The sequence below is a fragment of the Giraffa tippelskirchi genome, chromosome 6, assembly GCF_054371585.1.
Source record: "Giraffa tippelskirchi isolate mGirTip1 chromosome 6, T2T-mGirTip1v1.2.pri, whole genome shotgun sequence".
NCBI lineage: Eukaryota > Metazoa > Chordata > Mammalia > Artiodactyla > Giraffidae > Giraffa > Giraffa tippelskirchi.
Window position 1 is genome coordinate 120,046,636 of NC_137280.1, and position 21,504 is coordinate 120,068,139.

Consider the following 21,504-nt stretch of genomic DNA (forward strand, 5'->3'; position numbering starts at 1 on the left):
CCTCTGATATAAATCAAAGCAACATCTTTTTTGATCTACCTCCCAGAATAATGAAAATAAAAGCAAAAATAAACAAATGGGACCTACTTAAACTCAAAAGCTTTTGCTTAGCAAAGAAAACAGTAAACAAAAAGACAATCCACAGATTAGGAGAAAATATTTGCAAAGGATGTGACTGATAAGGGATTAATCTCCAAAATTTACAGTTTATGAAGCTTAATAGCACCAAAAAATGGGCAGAAGACCTGAAGAGACATTTCTCCAAAGAATACATACAAATAGCCAATAAGCACATGAAAAGATGTTCAACATCATGTTATTAGAGAAATGCAAATCAAAGTTACAAGGAGATATCATCTCACACCTGTCAGAATGGCTATCATCATAAAATCCACAAACAACAAATGTTGCAGAGGGTGTGGAGAGGAGGGAACCCTTCTGCATTGCTGGTGGCAATGTAAATTGGTATAGCCACTATGGAGAACAGTATGGAGGTTCCTTAAAAAAACGAAAAATAGAGCTACCATATGACCCTGCAATCCCACTCCAGAGAAAAACATGGCCTGAAAAGATAAATGCATCCCAATGTTCACTGCAGCATGGTTTACAATAGCCAAGACATGGAAGCAACCTAAATGTCCATCGACAGAGAAATGGATAAAGAAGATGTGGTTCATATATACAATGGAATATTACTCAACTATTAAAAACAATGAAATAATGCCATTTGCAGCAATATGGATGGACCTAGAGAGTGTCAGATGGAGTGAAGTAAGTCAGAGGAGAAATATCATATGACATCCCTTATATGTGGAATCTAAAAAGAAATGATACAAATGAACTTACTTACAAAACGGAAAAGAGACTCACAGACTTCGAAAATGAACTTATGGTTGCCAGATGGAAGGGACAGGGACTTTGGGAAGGTCATGTACATGCTGCTATATTTAAAATGAATAACCAACAAAGACCTATACTATATAGCACATGGAACTCTGCTCAATGTTATGTGCCAGCCTGGATGGGAAGGAAGTTTGGGGGAGAATGGATACATGTATATGTATGGCTGAGTCCCTTCACTGTTCACCTGAAACTACCACAACATTGTTAATCAGCTATACTCCAATACAAAATGTTACTGCTGTTAAAATTTTTTAATTAAAAAAAAATCACAACTAACTGCTGAGCAAACATTGACAAAGAATACTAGAACCTACCAAAAAAAAAAAAAGGTATCTTCAAAGAAAAGAAGAAGCCACAACAAGATGGTAGGAGAGGTGCTTTTGTGATATCATCAAATCCCAACCTTTAGCCAGACTCATCAAGAAAAAAAGGGACAAGACTCAAATCAATAAAATTAGAAATGAAAAAGAAGTTACAACAAACACTACAGAAATATAAAAAATCATAAGAGACTATTGCAAGCAACTATATGCCAGTGAAAATAAACAATCTAGAAGAAATGGACAATTCTTAGAAAGGTACAATCTCCCAAGACTGAACCAGGAAGAAACAGAAAATATGAACAGACCAGTCATAAGTACTGAAATTGAAACTATGATTTAAAAACTCCTGACAAACACAAATCCAGGACCACATGGCTTCACAGGTGAATTTTATCAAAAATTTAGAGGAAAATTAACACCCATCCTTCTCAAATTCTTCCAAAAAAGTGCAGAGGAAGCAACACTCCCAAACTTACTTTACAAGGCTACCATCGCCCTGATACCAAAACCAGACAAAGATATCACAGAAAAAGAAAATTACAGGCCAATATCACTGATGAATATAGATGTAAAAACCCTCAACAAAATACTAGCAAACTAACCCAACAATACATCAAAAGGTTCATATGCCATGATTAGGTGGGATTTACCCTAGATATGCAAGGATTTGTCAATATCTGCAAATCAATCATTGTGACATACTACATTAACAAACTGAAGAATAAAAACCATATGATCTCAATAGGTGCTGAAAGAGCTTTTGACAAAATTCAACACCCATTTATGACTAAAAAAAAAAAAAACCTCTCCAGAAAGCGGGCATACAGGAAACCTACTTCAACATAATACAGGCCATACACAACAGGTTCATAGCAAACATCATTCTCAATTGTGAAAAACTTGAAACCATTTCCTCTAAGACCAGGAACAAGGCAAAGGTGTCCACTCTCACCACTATTATTCAACATAGCTTTGGAAGCCCTAGCCACAGCAATCAGAGAAGAAAAAGAAATAAAAGGAATTCAAATTAGAAAAGAAGTAAAACTGTCATTGTTTGCCAATGACATGATAGTATACATAGCAAATCCTTAAGATGCCACCAGGAAACTACTACAGCTAATCAATAAATTTGGTAAAGTTGCAGAATACAAAATCAATGCACAAAAATGTTGTGTTCTTATACACTAACAATAAAAGATCATAAAGAGAAATTAAGGAAACAACCCCATTTATCATTGCAACAAAAAGAATAAAATGCCTAGGAATAAACCTACCAAAGGAGGTAAAAACTTATACTCAGAAAACTATAAGACACTGATGAAAGAAACTAAAGATGACCCAAACAGATAGTGAAATAGTCCATGTTTTTGGATTGGAAGAATCAATATTGCAAAAATGACTATACTACCCAAAGCAATCTACAGGTTCAACATAATCCCTATCAAATTACCAATGGTATTTTTCACAGAATTAGAGCCAAAAATTTTATAATTTGTATGGAAACAGAAAAGATCCCAAATAGCCAAACCAAGCTTGAGAAAGAAAAATGGAGCTGGAGGAATCGGGTTCCTTGACTTCAGACTATAGTACAAAAGCTAAGTCATCAAGACAGTGTGGTGCTGGTACAAAAAAATACAGACCAATGGAACAGACTAGAAAGCTCAGAGACAAAGCCACACACTTAATCTATGATAAAGGAGGCAAGAATATACAATGGAGAAAAGACAGTCTCTTCAATAAGCAGTGCTGGGAAAACTGGACAGCTATATGTAAAAGAATGAAATGAGAACATTCTCTAACACCATACTAAATGTCAAAGAATTGATGCTTTCAAATTGTGGTGCTGGAGAAGACTCTTGAGAGTCCCTTGAAAAGCAAGTAAAACAAACCAGCCAATCCTAAAGGAAATCAGCCCCGAACATTCATTGGAAAGACTGATGCTAAAGCTGAAGCTCCAGTACTTTGGCCACCTCATGTCAAGAGCCGACTCAAGGGAAAAGACCCTCGTGCTGGGAAAGACTGAGGGCATGAGACAGAGATGATGGAAGACGAGATGGTTGGATTGCATCATCAACCCAACAGACATGAGTTTCAACAAACTCTGGGAGATGGTGAAGGAAAAGGAAGCCTGGCGTGCGGCAGGCAGTACATGGGGTCACAAAGAGTCAGACATGACTGAGAGACTGAACAACAACAAAAACACCATACACAAAAATAAACTCCAAATGAATTAAAGACCTAAATATAAGACCTGGCACTATAAAACTATTAGAGGAAAACATATGCAGAACACTCGGACATAAATCACAGCAGATATTTTTTTACCCACCTCCTAACGAAAATAAAAACAAAACTAAATAAATGGGATCTAATTAAATGTAAAAGCTTTTTGCACAAAGATAACCAAAAATGAGACAAAAAGACAACCTTCAGAATGGAAGAAAATATTTGGAAATGAAGCAACTGACAAAAGATTAATCTCCAAAATATACAAACAGCTCATGAAGCTCAATAACAAAAAAACAACCCAATCAAAAAATGGGCAGAAGACCTAAACAGACATTTCTCCAAAGAAGACAACTATTGTCATTTAGTCACTGAGTCATATCCACCTCTTTTTTGACCCCGTGGACTGTAGTCTGCCAGGCTCCTCTGTCCATACCATTTCCCAGGCAAGAAACTGAAGTAGGTTGCCATTTCCTTTTCCAGGTGATCTTCCTGACCCAGAGATTGAACCCATGTTTCCTGCTTGGCAGGCAAACTGCTGCATTGTAGGCAAAGTTTTTTTTTTTAACCACTGAGCCACTAGGAAGCCCATACAGATGGCCAAAAGGCACATGAAAAGATGCTCAACATAACCAATTATTACAGAAATGCAGATCAAAACTACAATGAGCTATCACATCAGTCAGAATGAGCAAGCAGGGAACTCAGCTCAGTGTTCTGTGGTGACCTAGACGGATGGGGTGTGGGGGAGAGATGGAGGTCCAAGAGGGAAGGGATATATGTATACACAGCTTGTTCACTTTGTTGTACAGCAAAACGAACACAAAACTGTAAAGCAACTATACCCCAATTAAAAAAATAAAAGAATAGGTATGTGTATAACAAAAATCACTTTGCTGTACACCTGAAACTAATACAACAATGTAAATCAAATATACTTCAATATAAAATTTAAAAGATAAAAATGTGCTCTTAAATAATTTTAAAAGAATGTATATATAAACATATATGTGTGTGTGTTAACTGAATCACTGTGCTTTACAGCAGAAATTAACAACATTATAAATCAATAATACTTCAATTAAAAAAAAAACAGTAAACTGTGAAAAAGATTCCAATGGCATTTTAAAAAGAAATAGAACAAATTTAAAATCTGTATGGAACAATGAAAGACCCTCAACTATCCAAAGCAGTCTTGAAAAAGAACAACAAATCTGGAGGCATCATGGTCTCTCATTTCAAACTACATAGGAAAGCCATAGTAATGAAAACAGTATGGTACTGGCACAAAATCAGACAATGGAACAGAATAGCAAGCCCAGAAACAAACACAGGCATATATGGTCAACTAATTCACAACAAAGGCACCAAGAATATACAATGGAGAACGGACAGTGTCTTCAATAAATACTGTTGGGAAAATTCAACAAGCAATGGAAAAGAATAAAACTGCACCACTATCTTACACTATACACAAAAATAGACTAAAAACTTGAACATAAAGAGTTGAAACCATAAAACTCCCCGAGGAAAAGAGACAGTAAGCACTTTGATATTTGTATTGGCAATGATTTTGGAATTGATGCCAGAAGAAAAGGCAACAAAAGCAAAAATAAAAAGTAGGTCTATATTAAAAACTAAAAAGTTTCTACACAGCAAAAGAAACAATCAACAAAATGAAAAGGCAACCTATGGACCTTTATAAAAACTCTGACAACTCAAGAGCTAAAAACTCAAGAGCACTTTTCCAAAGACACACAAATGGCCAACCAGTACATGAAAAGGTGCTCAACATCACTAATCATGAGTGAAAATGCAAATCAAAACCATAATGATATAACACCTCACACCTGTTGGAGTGGCTATTATCAAAATGACAGGAAATAACAAGTGTTGGTGAGGATGCAGAGAAACGGGAACCCTGGTACACAGTTGATGGGAACATAAATTGGAGTGGCCACTATGGAAAACATTGTGGAGGTTCCTCAAAAAAATTAAAAATAGAACTACCACATGATTCAGCAATTCCACTTCTGAGTATTCATCCAAAGGAAACAAAAACACTAACTCAAAGGGATAGAAGGGCTTCCCTGGTAGCTCAGCTGGTAAAGAATCCACCTGCAATGCAGGAGAACTGAGAACTGAGTTCGATTGCTGGGTCAGGAAGATCCACTGGAGAATGACAGGCTACCCACTCCAGTATTCTTGGGCTTCCCTGGTGGCTCAGCTTGTAAAGAGTTCTCCTGAAATAGGATATATGCACTCCATGTTCATTGCAGCATTATGTGTAATAGCCAAGATACAGAAATATGGAAACAACCAGAATGGCCATCAATGGAAAAATGGATAAAGTATGACACACACAAACAGACCCCTTCTATATAAACAAAAAAGAGTATTAATCAGTCATAAAAATGAAGGAAATTCTGCCATTCGTGACAAAATGGATGGACCTTGACAGCATTATGCTAAGTAAAATAAGTCAGAGAAATTAAAATGCCATATACACCGTATAATCTCTCTTATACGTGCAATCTTAAAAAACGGTAACAGGAAAACCAAACTCACAGGAAAAAAAGATCAGATCTGTTACTAGGGGCAGAGGGTTGGGGGAGGAGGGATTGGAGGAAAGTGGTTAAAAGGTACAAACTTCCAGTTATCAGATAAGTACTAGGAATGTAATGTGCAACATGAGAACTACGGTTAACATTGCTCTATGAGACACAAGAAATTTGTTGAGAGCAGGTCCTAAGAGTTGTTATCACAAGGAGAAAAAACATTTTTTTGTATATGAGACGATGAATACTAACTATACAAATAGCTGAGAAAAGAAGAAATGTGAAAGGCAAAGGAGAAAAGGAAAGAGGTACCCATCTGAATGCAGAGTCCCAAAGAATAGCAAGGGGAGATGAGAAAGCATTCTTAAGTGAACAATGCAAAGAAACAGAGGAAAACAATAGAATGGGAAAGACTAGAGATCTCTTCAAGAAAATTAGAGATACCAAGGGAACATTTCATGCAAAGATGGGCACAATAAAGGACAGAAATGGTATGGACCTAACAGAAGCATAAGATATTCAGAAGAGGTGACAGGAATACACAGAAAAACTACACAAAAAAAGATCTTAATAATCTGGACAACCACAATGGTTTGATCACTCACCTAGAGTCAGACATCCTGGAGTATGAAGTCGTGGGCCTTAGGAAGCATCACTACCAACAAAGCTAGTGGAGGTGATGGAATTCCAATTGAGCTATTTCAAATCCTAAAAGATGATGCTGTGAAAGTGCTACACTCAATATGCCAGCAAATTTGGAAAACTCAGCAGCGGCCACAGGACTGGAAAAGGTCAGTTTTCATTCCAATCCCAAACAAGGGCAATGCCAAGGAATTTTCAGTTCAGTCGCTCAGTCGTGTCCGACTCTTTGCGACCCCATGAATTGCAGCACGCCAGGCCTCTCTGTCCATCACCAACTCCTGGAGTCTACCCAAACCCATGTTCATTGAGTCGGTGATGCCATCCAACCATCTCATCCTCTGTCGTCCCCTTCTCCTCCCACCCCCAATCCTACCCAGCATCAGGGTCTTTTCCAATGAGTCAACCCTTCGCATGAGGTGGCCAAAGTATTGGAGTTTCAGCTTCAACATCAAACCTTCCAATGAACACCCAGGATTGATCTCCTTTAGGATGGATTGATTGGATCTCCTTGCAGTCCAAGGGACTCTCAAGAGTCTTCTCCAACACCACAGCTCAAAAGCATCAATTCTGCGGCGCTCAGCTTTCTTCACCATCCAACTCTCACATCCATACATGACCACTGGAAAAACCATAGCCTTGACTAGACGGACTTTTGTTGGCAAAGTAATGTCTCTGCTTTTAAATATGCTATCTAAGTTGGCCATAACCTTCCTTCCAAGGAGTAAGCGTCTCTTAATTTCATGGCTGCAGTCACCATCAGCAGTGATTCTGGAGCCCAAAAAAATAAAGTCTGACACTGTTTCCACTGTTTCCCCATCTATTTCCCATGGAGTGATGGGACCAGATGCCATGATCTTAGTTTTCTGAACGTTGAGCTTTAAGCCAACTTTTTCACTCTCCTCCTTCACCTTCATCAAGAGGCTCTTTAGTTCTTCTTCACACTCTGCCATAAGGGTGGTGTCATCTGCATATCTGAGGTTATTGATATTTCTCCCGGCAATTTTGATTCCAGCTTGTGTTTCCTCCAGCCCAGCGTTTCTCATGATGTACTCTGCATAATAAGTTAAATAAGCAGGGTGACAATATACAGCCTTGACGTACTCCTTTTCCTATTTGGAACCAGTCTGTTGTTCCATGTCCAGTTCTAACTGTTGCTTCCTGACCTGCATACAGGTTTCTCAAGAGACAAGTCAGATGGTCTGGTATTCCCATCTCTTTCAGAATTTTCCACCGTTTATTGTGATCCACACAGTCAAAGGCTTTGGCATAGTCAATAAAGCAGAAATAGATGTTTTTCTGGAACTCTCTTGCTTTTTCGATGATCCAGCGGATATTGGCAATTTGATCTCTGTTTCCTCTGCCTTTTCTAAAACCAGCTTGAACATCTGGAAGTTCACGGTTCACGTATTGCTGAAGCCTGGCTTGGAGAATTTTGAGCATTACTTTGCTAGCATGTGAGATGAGTGCAATTGTGCGGTAGTTTGAGCAATCTTTGGCATTGCCTTTCTTTGGGATTGGAACGAAGACTGACCTTTTCCAGTCCTGTGGCCACTGCTGAGTTTTCCAAATTTGCTGGCATATCAAGTGCAGCACTTTCACAGCATCACCTTTGAGGATTTGAAATAGCTCAACTGGAATTCCATCACCTCCACTAGCTTTGTTTGTAGTGATGCTTTCCAAGGCCCACTTGACTTCACGTTCCAGGATGTCTGGCTCTAGGTGAGTGATCACACCATCGTGATTATCTGGGTCATGAAGATCTTTTTTGTAAGGAATTTTCAAGAGCACACAATTGCACTCATCTCACATGCTAGCAAGGTAATGCTCAAAATCCTTCAAGCTTGGCTTCAACAGTACAACAGTGAAACGAGAACTTTCAGATATACAAGCTGGATGTAGAAAAGGCAGAGGAACCAGAGACCAAATTGCCAACATCCAGTGGATCACAGAAAAAGCAAAGAATTCCAGAAAAACATCTACTTCTGCTTCGTTGACTATGCTGAAGCCTTTGAACCATGTGGATCACAACTGAAAATTCTTAAAGAGATGGGAATACCAGACCACCTTACGTACCTCCTGTGAAACCTGTATGCAGGTCTAGAAGCAACAGTTAGAGCTGGACATGGAAAAACAGACTGGGTCCAAATTGGGAAAGGAGTATGTCAAGGCTGTATATTGCCACCCTGCGTATTTAACTTACATACAGAGTACATCATGAGAAATGCCAGGCTGGATGAAGCACAAGCTGGGATCAAGATTTCCGGGAGAGATATCAATAACCTCAGATATGCAGATGACACCACTCTTATGGCAGAAAGTGAAGAAGAACTAAAGAGCCTCTTGATGAAAGTGAAAGCGGAGAGTAAAAAAGCTGGCTTAAAACTCAACATTCAACAAACTAAGATCATGGCATCCACTCCCATCATTTCATGGCAAAGAGAGGGGAAACAATGGCAACAGTGACAGACTTTATTTTGGGGGGCTCCAAAATCACTGCAGATGGTGACTACAGCCATGAATTTAAAAGATATTTGCTCCTTGGAAGAAAAGTTATGACAAACCTAGACAGCGTATTAAAAAGCAGAGACATTACTTTGCTGACAAAGGTCTGTACAGACAAAGCTATGGTTTTTCCAGTAGTCATGTACGGATGTGAGAGTTGGAACAAAAAGAAGGCTGAGCACGGAAGAATTGATGCTTTTGAACTGCGGTGTAGGAAAAGACCCTTCAGAGTCCCTTGGACTGACTGCAAGGAGATCAAACCAGTCAATCTTACAGGAAATCAACGCTGAATATTCACTGGAAGGACTGATGGTGAAAACTGAAGCTCCAATACTTTGGCCACCTGATGGGAAGCGCCAACTCATTGGAAAAGACCCTGATGCTGGGAAAGATTAAAGGCAGGAGGAGAGGGCAGACAGAGGATGAGGGGGTTGGATGGCATTACCAATGCAAGGGACATGAGTTTGAGTAAACTCCAGGAGATGGTGAAGGACAGAGAAGCCTGGCGTGCTGCAGTCCATGGGGTCACAAAGAGTCAGACACAACTGAGCAAATGAACAACAAAACTATGGTAAGCATTTTACAATATATGTAAGTCAAAGCATGCTGTATACCTTACATGTATCAGTACTTTATGTCAATGGTAATTCAATACAAGAAAAAGGATGCTGTAGAAGTAAGAAGTAGAAATTATAAAAAGAATATATATCATGAATGTACACACAAATTTAATGAGAGGCCAGAATGTGGTATTAAACAATTTTTTTAAGCTGTTGCCCCGCTCACCCTTCAGTGCGCAGCTTTGCAGCCCTCCACCATCAGGCCAGAGGGATTCTGCCTGGAGAAGAGGTCCACAGTCACAGGACACACAAGTAACACTATGTTTGAACCCTCAAGTCCTGCATTTCAGTCCTGGTCTACTGGCTGAGAAGCCTTAAGTAAACAGTTCACCTTCCCTAAGATTTGACTTCCTCATCAGTAAAGGCAGAAGAACTGACTAAACAAGTGGCCAATGCAGAAAAAGAGGTAAATGGTATGCAAGACGGGCCATTCTTTCCCAGTTCTCACAGTCTTTTCCCCCGGAAACCAACACCTGCCTCTTCCTTGCAAGGTGTGCAGCCCATGACAGGGTGCTTCAGGTCTGCACAGCTGCCTCAGGAGACGTCACTACATTCCAGTCATAGTAAGTGTGCCCTAAGTTTTCCTAAGGTCTGCAGTCTGAGATTATGTCCCTTTCTCACTCTTTGGTATTAAGATGCCCTTTCTTACAGGAAATGGTGACAGTATGTGGCAAATTCTTTTCATATCCTGGCCCAAGGGGGACAAAAGAGAGCAAGCAATACTTTGTCAATCTCCACAATGATCGACAGTTTGGAAATTCATATTGTTTTACAAATCCAAATACTCCATGTATTGTGCACACACCCAGTTTTGTTTTCAGCAGCAGAAAAACCTGTAAGGTCAGAGTCAGCAGGAGGTGTATTTAAGAATCTGTAGATGTCAGTAGTCCCAAAAGACTTGTGTGAAATTATCAACCCAAGATTACCTCAGCCAAGTCTCATCTGCTCTGATGTTTGAATCTCTGGAAATTTCATTAAAAAGTCAGCAAAATTTTGCAAGGATGGCAGCTTCTCAAAAGAACCCATCCCTTTCTTTGGCATCCCTTACCAGAACATTCATCCCTCATTTGCAGTTTAAAATATTTCTCAAAAAAGAAAGAGGCACTCTCCCAAAATCATCTTGGGCTTTTTGCCAGGCAAAAAGGAGCAAGTGTATTTTCTTGATCAAGGAGAGTGATTCACACATGAGGGTGGAGTTCAGTTGAGGTGGTAGCATGGATATATATTTGGAAAACCTGAGGTGAGATAACTTTTTATCAGACTTTTTGCCAAAAATTATCTTCTTGGTGATGCCCTAAAGATTATTCTATGAATCTTGGTGAACCTTCTGACAGGGGGTCTCAACCTAGAAGATTTAGGCATAAACAGTTTCCTCTGAATCTTCGGTGTTTTACTCTGAGAAAGGTCCCCAGGTTTCTATGGCGTGTTGGGGACCCCACATGAAGGCGTGTCCCCTTCTCTCTGGGAGGAGTCAGGTATGCTCCCACCCCATGCCAGGAGCTCTCTTCTCTGTCACTGGAATGCCCGGACACCTCCTCCTCCAAGTGCTGCCTTACCCGAGAAGCCTCCCCTGACCACCTATGTAAGGCGACGCTGCCCTCCCATCACTCCACTTTACCATGGTCAGAGAACCACTCGCCCCCCCACCCCGCTTCTGTAATGACTCTGCCTCCCTCACCAGACCAGAGCTCACTGAGCGCCGAGGCGCTGTACCCTCACTACCAAGAAGAGGAACAAGCACACGCTGACGAGAAAACATGGATCGCAGTATGCATCTTCCTTCAACAACTCAAGTGTCAAACGTGAAAACAATACAGCCACTTTTGAAATTTCTTAATGGGATAATATGATGTATATGTGAGTAATAGCCATCAAGGTTAAAAATACACTGTCTCCTTCAGCAAGTCCATTTGGAGGACTTTCTCCTACAGATGCACTTGCAGAGACCGAGGCACAGTAACGGTCACTATGGCACGGTTTCTCAGAATGGACACAAGGAACAATCCACAGAGAACTGGGTACACTGGTTCTGTCTACAGTATCAGTAACTGGGGTCATACCATGAGATACTAAAGCAGCTCACATGCCAAGATGAACAAGAACTGCCAAGGGAGTAAGAGAAACAGTTGACGTGTGCCAGACACTGCTGCAAGCATTCCACAGGGCTTCTCTTTTAAGCTTCCCAACCACCCTGTGACATACCTCCAGTTTACAGATGAGGAAACTGAGATGCTAGAGAAATAAACTTTCCAAAGTCACATAGCCAGGAACTATCAGAACTGGAATACAAAGCTGGTACTAGTAACCACTGAAGCCACACTGCCAAATCATTGGGGAATAAGACTCATATAAATATATATATATGTAGATGTATATGTGTGTGTGTGTGTGTGTGTGTATTTAAAGCTAGGAGGATGGGGAAGTCTTTATATATCCTTATGCTTTCATGTGCTTAGACTTTCTCAAAGGGTGCATGAAAACTCTGCTCTGGGGAGAAGTGGGAGGACTGTGGTGTGAGTGAGATTTTATTACCATATACTCTTTCATACCGTCCAAACTAACAGACACTACCCACACAAATATTCATTAAAGTCACTAAACTGTAGGGCTGGAATGGAACCCACTGTTTCACGGAGGGGGTGGTAAACTGAGGCACAGACTCGCCTGAGGCCACCCAATTAGAAAGAGAAACCCCAAGGCACTTGCAAGGGCCCGGACGCCCAGCACCCAGTGGGATGTGTCGCCTTCTCTAACAGTTTCCACTATAGCTGACTCAGCTGTCACAACTGGAGACTTTCAAAACCTTCCAATTACAGAGAATCGGGGGGAAAATTATGATTTGGAATTCAAGTGTTGACACTTGAAAAATACCAACTCCCTTTCACTATAAGCGCTTTAGCATGTACTAAGGCTTTTTCTGCATGTCTCTGGAAAGGTTATTTTCAGAACATTCCACTTAAACCTGGAGATGCAGGGTTCTCTGCTGTTTCTGGGAGCTGACACCACAATTTACATTAAACAAATGTTTTGAAAATTAGCTGTTCACGGTTCCAATTTCAGCTTCCCCCAGGGTTTAATGTTAGCCAAATACTGGTACAGTAAGCAGACAATGTGTTTTATTGTGTAGAAGAAAAACAGACCACCATAACAGACTTCCTGCTTTTGTAATCAAGGGAGAAGTTGAGTGTTCAAGTGATTATTGGCATATGGTTATTAGAAACACCAAGTTCCAAATATAGCTACCAGAAGCTAAAGACATACACACACACACATGCCCTCTGTATTTTGAGTCCAAAAAGAAAGAAAAAGCATTCCCAATGTTAGTAAGTTGGGAAGTTCATAAAGTCATGGGCAAAAACTATGGCAGACGACTGGGGGTGATAAGGAGTGAGGTTCAACCCAGGGTTGCCAGACACACAGGAGCTGAAGAGGTGTTCAAACACCAAGAAGCAGCGGCCCGCGTGAGCAAGGCCATGCTCTGGCCACAGCACAGGAAGGCTACGTGGAGGGACGTAGTTCTGCCCCTACTGGCCCCTGCTCTGTGGGCAGCCAGCTCCCTGAGGCCCACAATCAAGAGACGATGGACTTGGCATCTCTGTTTTCTTTTCTAACATTTAAAGAGGGATGCACAGGCACTTTCCTTGCTTGCCCTGTCCTGCCCCTCCCCACAAATGCAAATGTTGTAAGGGAAAAAAGAAACAGTTCAATCTTCTAATTTTATAGTTAGCAGGAATGAGTAACAGCATTCTATGAAATCCCCTGCCTGCCCCGAGCCTGCCTCAAGCCTCCTCTAGGACTTGTGAGCTAGGTGGAGTGCAGTGTCTGGAAATAACTTACAGGACACTCTCCAGTATTAGGTTTCTCTCTCAAAGAGGTGGGAGTGATTCTGAGCCTGGTGGGTGGGGTGGGGTGGGATTGGGAGGCTCTTTGGGCAAGAAGAATTTAGATTTTGTAGTTTTCAGGGAAGTGTTTGAAGACTGAAGGCAGAAGGGGATGGCAAAGGATGAGATGCATCACCGACTCAACAGACATGAGTTTGAGCAAGCTCCAGGAGCTGGTGATGGACAGGGAAGCCTGGCATTCTGCAGTCCACAGGGTCGCAACGAGTAGGACATGACTGAGTGACTGAACTGAGGGAATGAGGGAAGTGATTGTCTACATACAGAAAGGTGAACAAAAAATATAGCCTCTTAACACCTTAATTAAAGAGTCCACAGACAGTGTGGATGGGAGGTTAGAGGTCTCAGAAGGTGTCCCTCCATTGGGTGAAGGCCTGCCTGATCTTTGGACGGGCTTGGAGGAGGGGACATGCTGGGGGGGGGGGGTGGGCTGGTGTGTGGCTCCAGGTCAGGGCTCCTGGACCTGGCCTGGGAAGGTGTCTCACCATCTCACTCCAGAGAGGGCTCTGCTAAGAATGTCCTGACACGGACACTGCATTAGATCCCTCACGGCATTTCCAAGGAGATGTGACTTACAAAATAGGAAAGCCACCTTCTGCCAGAAAGAACTTCCTCTTAGTCTGGCTGGGGAGCCAGAAGGATGACTCCTGAGAGGACACCACAGGGCAGGGCAGGGCAGGGCAGCCTTCAGACTCCATTTCACTAAACACAGAGCAGCACTGGTCCTAGCTTGCTGGTCCTGGTGCCTGTGACAACAGCTGAGATACAGGGCCCAGCAAGGAGGAACAGAGAACATGTGTCCCAGTTACCCTGGAGTCTCAGACAGGTGAGTACAACCAGTTATAGGTGTGAAGCCCTCAAGGGCAGACGAGCCAGATCCTGGCTTGGGATCAGCTGGCCCGCCCTCCTCCATAAGACATTAGGTCACACTCATGAGAAGTTTTCGCTCCCCACAAGATAAGCACCTATGGCCTAGTCTCAGTTCAAACTGGGTCTGGCAGGAGGCGCCCAGACAACACATCCATTTTCTTCCTTAACAAGGCAATCATTTCAAAGAGCTAACTGTCTGAACCATTCCTGCTACAACAGGCTCAGAAGAGGACACGAAGCCATAGCAACACAACGGCAGTTCTGAGCATGTCAACGGCAAGCGTTACAGCCGGCACCTCTGGGCAGGACTTGATAGCTGCTCACACAGGGAAGCTCCTGCACACACAGGTCCCTCCCCACAGGCGTGGGCATCTCCTTGAAGGGCAGGCACCGGCCCCTTCCAGCCTGGGGCTATCTGCCCCGGACCCCCCCACATCACCTCTGCCTGGGGAAATCTAGACTCTGCCTGCATCCAGACTCTGGCCACTTGAGCTGGACTAGCTGTTGTCAGCTCCATTTGTTTCCATAGGCGCCCACCCCAAAAGGGGAATGAGCCCTCAGCAGGAAGGGGCACCCTGTGACCCCACCTACCTGCATCTGCCTGGCCCCACACCTCACACATCCCTGCCAAATCACATACTCACCTTGGATTTCCGGGCCCCTTTCTTGCCCCCTGTTTTCTTAGACACGGGCTTCTTCTGGGATGGAGACTTGGCCTTTTTGGCTGGGGGTGGCGTGATGATGGCTTCCAACTTCCCTTTGGATCCTCGTTTCTTCGCTAGCAACTCTGGATGGATGTTTGGTAACACACCCCCACTGGCTATGGTGACTCCTTTTAGCAGCTTGCAGGAAAACCAAATGAGCACATGGTGAGCCAGACCACCCTGTCCATGACCTTCAAGAAGTCAATCTTCCCCACCCAGGCTCCTGCTCTTAGTTGGCAGAGATCTCTCCTCTATGGCATCTACAAGGATGCTAACAGGACCCTGGCTCACTACACAGGGAGCAGGCCTTCAGACTCCTTCACTTGAGTGGAGTTTCCAAACCATCTTTCTTCCAGGAGAGTCAAATGTCTTTCTTCATTCCCCCCACCCCCAACCAATAAAGTCTTGGGGGAAAATTGCCATGGGGGGATGTAGGGGGGAGGGCAGGGAAGTGGCTTATAGTCACAAGCAGTCCACACCCTCGACAGCCAGCCAAACACCACCCTCCCTCTGGATAGACAGTTCTTTGGCCGCAAGACTGCCTGCTGGGGTGTCTAGGTTGGGGAGGCAGAGGAGAGCCCCATACCTGATTCAGCTCTTCATCGTTGGCCACAGCCAGCAGGATGTGCCGGGGCGTGACCCTGCCCTTCTTGTTGTCTCTTGCCGCGTTGCCAGCCAGCTCCAGAATCTCCGCTTTGGGGAGAGGAGAGGAAGGGCGTGTGGTCACTTATACCATCAGAGAGCTGTGTGCACCCTCCCAAATCCCCTGTTCTTGGTGCTGGGAAGGAAAGCAAGCAGCAGTGTCCCGACCCTACCCTGAGCCACGAAGCTGCAGGCAGTCTGCCTGGAAACACTTGGTGGCAAGTCACAAAGGTGCTGAGAGGCAAAGCTGAGGGGGATAAGGGAGACCGCTGGTCCAACCCCTTTGTTGTGGACATGTAAAACTGAGGTTTAGAGAGGAGAAAGGTCTACCAGCTAAAGGCCCTCAGTGAGGAGTGGTAGAGCTCAGATTTGAACTCTATTCCCAGAACAGGGCTGCCCACAGTCAGCATGCCAGATATCATCAGCATCAACCCCATGGGGCCAGCAGTGTGGCCCCTGAGCTAGGAGTCATGCAGGGGTTTCTGGGACGTCAGGGGGAGGTGGCATGTTACTCAGTACATTTCTATTAACAGAATCAATGTTGAACGCCTGCACGCTCAGATTCAAAACTAGAAGGAAATGACTGTACCCTTTACAAAGTCAACATCATAAAAACATAAAAGAAAAGAGGTGGGGTGTAGTAGATTAAAAGAGGCTACACAGACACAACAGCCAAATACAAAGTGTCAATACTCAATGGGATCCTAATTGCAAAAAAAGTTATACAAGTCATTCTGGAGACAACTGAGGAGATTTGAGTGTAGGCTGGATAGTAGACACAAAGGAATTACTTATTTTCTTGGGTGTGATAACAGTATTATCATTCTGAAGGGAGCATCTTGTCCTTAGGAGATACGTGCTGAAGTATTTAGGGGTGAAGGGCCCTGGTGTCTGCAATTTACTCAAATAATTCTGAAAAAGTCTACAGAGGAAAACAAATGTGGTGAAATGTTAACACTTGTTAAATCCAACTGTGATGTGAGAGAGTAAGATGTCAGAGTTCCTCTCTCAACATTCTGTATATTTGACATTTTTCACAAAATAATTTAGAACCCAGAAGGAGATGAGCCTGACCTATAGCTGGTGCTAAGTTACAGGTTACTGACCAGTCTTTTGGGACAAGGTCTCAGCAGACAAGACGATAGGTCTCCAAAAGCACCAAAAATGGGAGAAATGAGGAAATGCCCTTCAGTAAGAGATTTTTTTCCCTTCTTGGTGGCCTAGTTCTCTTTGTTAACTATCAACCTCATTACTTTCGTCTCATTTTCTTAATGAGAAATGCAGACTGTCCTCAAATGTATCTTACATCCCCACTTCTGCAATTCTGTCCACACCACAGCCCTGCCTGCAACATCCATCTAGCCCACCCTTCTGGGCTCAACTCAAGTCTGGCCTCTTCCTAGTACTAAAGGATTTATAATATTCAAAGTTATGTTGTAAACACTAGACTTGTCCAGCAAAGTTAAAACTTGGCATCATTATAAAATAACTGGGGGAAAAGATTCTAGCTACATTAAAATCACATATTTAAAATTTACAATTTTACATGGTTTACCCTGGAGAAGGAAATGGCAACCCACTCTGGTATTCTTGCCTGGAGAACTCCATGGACAGAGGAGCCTAATGGGCTACAGTCCACGGGGTTGCAAGAGTCAGACACAACTTAGTGACTAAACCTACATGGTTTACAATGTTAAACCACTGTTAGAGCTGAACCCAATGCAAAAATGAGTCCATGTGTCAAACTGAACAGCTGCTTGGCTACCCATAGCTGGATCAGGAGGGTTCCCCTCAATCCAAGGCAGGAATTCAAGCATTGCTGCACTGATGATAAGTGGACACCAGAAGTGCCTAAGGCTCTGCCTGCTTGATGCCCCAGGTCACAGGGATCCTTATGTGCATGTGCTTGAAAGGCACACACGCAAGTCACTAGAATGAGGCCCAGGGAGGAAGGGGACATAATCAATGCATCTCCCACCCTCATCCATTAGCTTCAACAGGACTGTTCCCCAAACTGTCTGAGTACCAGGATCCCCTGTCAATTTTACTGAAGCTTCCTGATGGTTGGCTGCGTGTGTTGAAGCCCAGAGATGACCCTATCATGGCCAAGCAAGAAAGAGTGCTTGGGATGCCTAACTGACCTGATGTCCAGCTGCAGAAATGAGCCCAGCTTGGCCTCCACTCTCCTGCGTTCATGGAGGAGGCAGTATACCTGCAACGCTATTGTCCAACTCACCGCCTAGAGGAAGCCAAGCAGGAGCCCAGACCCTGGGAGTCAGGGCACAGGAAGGAGAGCCAGCCACAGCCAGCCCATGTGGCAGGAAGGCTGGAGAGGGGCTGCTGGCACCACTAGGCTGTAGCCCACTTGGCTGGCTTCCTGATCTCTACCACCCCCTCACCTCCCCAGCCTTTCTCCACTTTGAGGCCACAGGAAACATGGGGCCATCACTATCTACAGCAGGAATATATAGAAGGAGGCTGGGGGATTACAACTTTGTCCCCACAACGTGCTAAGAATCCGTTACCAGGCCCTCATTAAAAAAGAGACAGAGAGAAAGAGACAGAGAGAAACCCACAGTAGTGCCCTAAGCACATCCCTGTGGTAAGAAGATCGTTTAAAATTATGGTTTCTCGGGAAAGTGGAGGTGGCCTGTTTCCTCTTCCTGCCCAGAGTACTGGTGCAGGCTCTCCCCAAGAGAAGGCACAGTGGCCGTTAGTGGGGGTAGGGGAAAGAGGGATGTGGTCATTTTATTTTTGGCATCACTACTTTAGCTTTTTTCCTGTGGGGAAGGTGGTAATGATGAACTGCAAAGACCTGGAGGGTGGGGAAGGGTCACCAGAACTCCAAGTGTGTTCCAGTATCTGGGTAAGGGACAGGCCGTATGGAACACAAGCAAGAGAAGCAGTGCACTTACCTCTAAGTAGCACCCACAGTTGAGAAATAAGATCAATTCTCCAGGAAATCCCCTGAACTTCCACTAATTTCACAACCCCACACACACACACACACCTCAACACTCGCATATTATGGCAAAAATCTCCAATGGCCCAGGTCTCTCCATTTGGGAAATTTCAAGGATTGTGCTCATTGACTGCTAATTCAAGGCTTCCCCCGTGGCTCAGTGGTAAAGAATCCACTTGCAATGCCGGAGACGTGGGTTTGATTCCTGGGTTGGGACGATCCCCTGGAGAAGGAAACGGCAACCCACTCCAGTATTCTTGCCTGGGAAATCCATGAACAGAGGAGCGTGACGGGTTACAGTCCATAGTGTTGCAAAGAGTTGGACACGACTGAGCAACTAAACAGTGACAACAACTGCTAATTCAGCCTGGACTCAGGGATGCCAGACAGGATCTATCTGGGAGTGATGACGAGATGGACATGGAGGGGTTGGGGAGGTGTGTGAAGTGGGATGAGGAGTATCTAGCACCTTGGAAATAGCTGGGCTGGAGTGTCCTTCCTATGTCATTCCTCTGCCTTCTCACCAAGGAGCCAGAAAACCCCTTTCCTTTTGCAAAACTGCAGCTCACTTTTGATCTGTGAAGACCAAGATAGCTGGCCCTCTCACTCCCTATCTTCAAAGAGTGGACCCTCAGCCCCGTCAGGAGGGAGAGAGCGAGTGGCAAGGCATCAAATGGGGTAACAAAGAAGGGCAGAGGTTCACATTTTGGCTGGTTGAGCCAGAGCTTTATCTTCTGTTTACTCCTGCATGTTTTCCAGATGGATAGTTACCATAGCAACTCCTTCGTCAAGGGACACACAAGACAGAGCACCTCAGAGACACACCTTTTACAAGAAGTGTGTTCCCGGCTCCACCCTACCCTTGCACTGCAACAGGCAGAGGGATGGGGCAGTTGAAAAGAGACCAGAAAGAAGCAGGAACCCAGAGCACAAACTCGCCCCTTGCCAAGGATTCAGTAATACGTTCCCCTCTTTCATCCTCAGTCCAGTTTTAGAAATGGCAATGGCAATCCTAAAGGGCTTTCCTGGCTAACAGACGGCTGCCTGCTGCAGCGGGGGAGGAGAAGTGCAAAATGCCAGCAACTCAACAAGATGCATCAGCTCCCATCTGCTCTCCAGGGCATGTTTGCAGGAGGGCGGGAGAGAGGGCGCTGAGTGCTCAGGAATTGGGGCAGGGCACACGCCCCTAAAGGAGATTTCCTGATTTAGTTTCCTTCCTAGTTAAGTGATCCTCGGCTTTGCGAATGACAGCAAGGACACATTTGTGGAAGCCCTAGGCTCAGGGCTATGCCTGGGTTCCTGCCACTGTACCCACTGCCCACGGGGATGGGCCCCTCCTGGGCCAGGCCAGGGCCAGCTTCAGCTCTACCTGGACTTGAATGGAACCCATGCCTTCCTACCAGGGAGGGTTACCTGCACTTGATTAATCTTGTATTTTGGAAGGCTTTGTGTGTCTTTAAATTTTTTTTGCCTATGGCTATTTTGAGAGAAAAGGGATTCTGAGAAAGAGAACTAGACAAGCACCACATTTACAGATGACAATTGTTTTCTCCACGATTTGCAGTGCTCTGTGCTTGGATCCTGCCTCGGAGGGAGTTTCAGGAGCCACAGAGCAGAGACTGTAACCGAAACAAATGGAATCTGTAAGAAATCAGCAAAGAGTGGTTAGCAGAAGAAACAGACCCCTAACCAGGGTCTGCATCCCCTCAAGCCAAGAGTTCCTGACCAATAACAGTCTAACTTTGTCACCAGTGACCAACACTGGGACAGGTTTGGGGCTCAGAGCCCGGGGGGTCACCTCTGAGAGGACTCTCAGTGTGGCAAAGTTCCCCAGTGACAGACACTGCAAAGGGGTCAGGTCGAATGATGAGTTACACTAGCCAACTCATGTGCCAGTTTTCTGTTCTAAGATCTTTTTAAGATCTAATTGGTAAAACACCTGAGCATCTCTGGCTCCAACTCCTAACCAGTCCCTGGCCAGTGGTGAGCCACTGGCTCCAGCACATGCAGCAGCCTGGCCCAGTGATGCGACCTTTTTCTCTCCTCAGAGCAGCAGGCAGGGCAGAGGCACCCCTGGGACCACCATTCCCTGGCCATGAGGAACGCGATCATTTTAGGGCCACTTGACGAGATCCCCACAGCCTTGAGTAACAGCGTCATTTGGCAGCCTTCTCGGCTATAGCCCAGGTGTCTGAACGTGAATGCTTGGACAGGTCTACTTTCCAAGTTCACCCAGAGACCAAAGGCTTAGTGTCTTTTTTTTTTCTTCTCCAAGCGTCTTGCATGTAGCCCTATCTGTTGTACTGAAGCATTGTGTCTATCTTCCTTCAGGGAGATGAAGTCATGGTTTGCAGAATTAGACCCGTAACAACTAACAGGTGATGCATGGAGGCTGCGCCAAACTCTAAACACAACCCTCGCAAAGGAAAGAGTCAGGGGCTCCTACAGAACTGTTTGAAGCGTCTCCCCTCACAAAAGAAATATTGAAAAGAACAACCAGAAATCAAAGAAAAGCAAATGTTCACGTAATCCCAGGGAGAACACAGGCATTTGCTATGAAGCCAACAACATGACAAGGAATCTGTTTATTGTATTTCCTTCCATTCATCAGGCTGCCATCAGCAGTTCATTGAGTTTAGAGCTGTTTTACACT

The 21,504-nt window shown here is 44.1% G+C and overlaps 1 protein-coding gene across 26 annotated transcripts in view; it reads right to left on the bottom strand.

The window, feature by feature from the left end:
- MACROH2A1 (macroH2A.1 histone) overlaps positions 1-21,504 on the bottom strand; it is an 84,244-nt gene that overhangs the window by 36,475 nt on the left and 26,265 nt on the right. For 25 of the 26 annotated variants that reach the window (XR_014057274.1, XR_014057272.1, XR_014057270.1 and 22 more), the window contains exons 3-4: positions 15,834-15,940; positions 15,188-15,385 (exon numbers count right to left, since the gene is read on the bottom strand). The exons of the other annotated variant lie outside the window; for it this stretch is intronic. Coding sequence is in view for 20 of the 25 variants with exons in the window: in XM_081502960.1 (XP_081359086.1) it covers positions 15,188-15,385; positions 15,834-15,940 (305 nt within the window). In the remaining 5 variants the exon portion in view is untranslated. The remainder of the gene's footprint in view (positions 1-15,187; positions 15,386-15,833; positions 15,941-21,504) is intronic. 26 annotated transcript variants of the gene reach the window in all.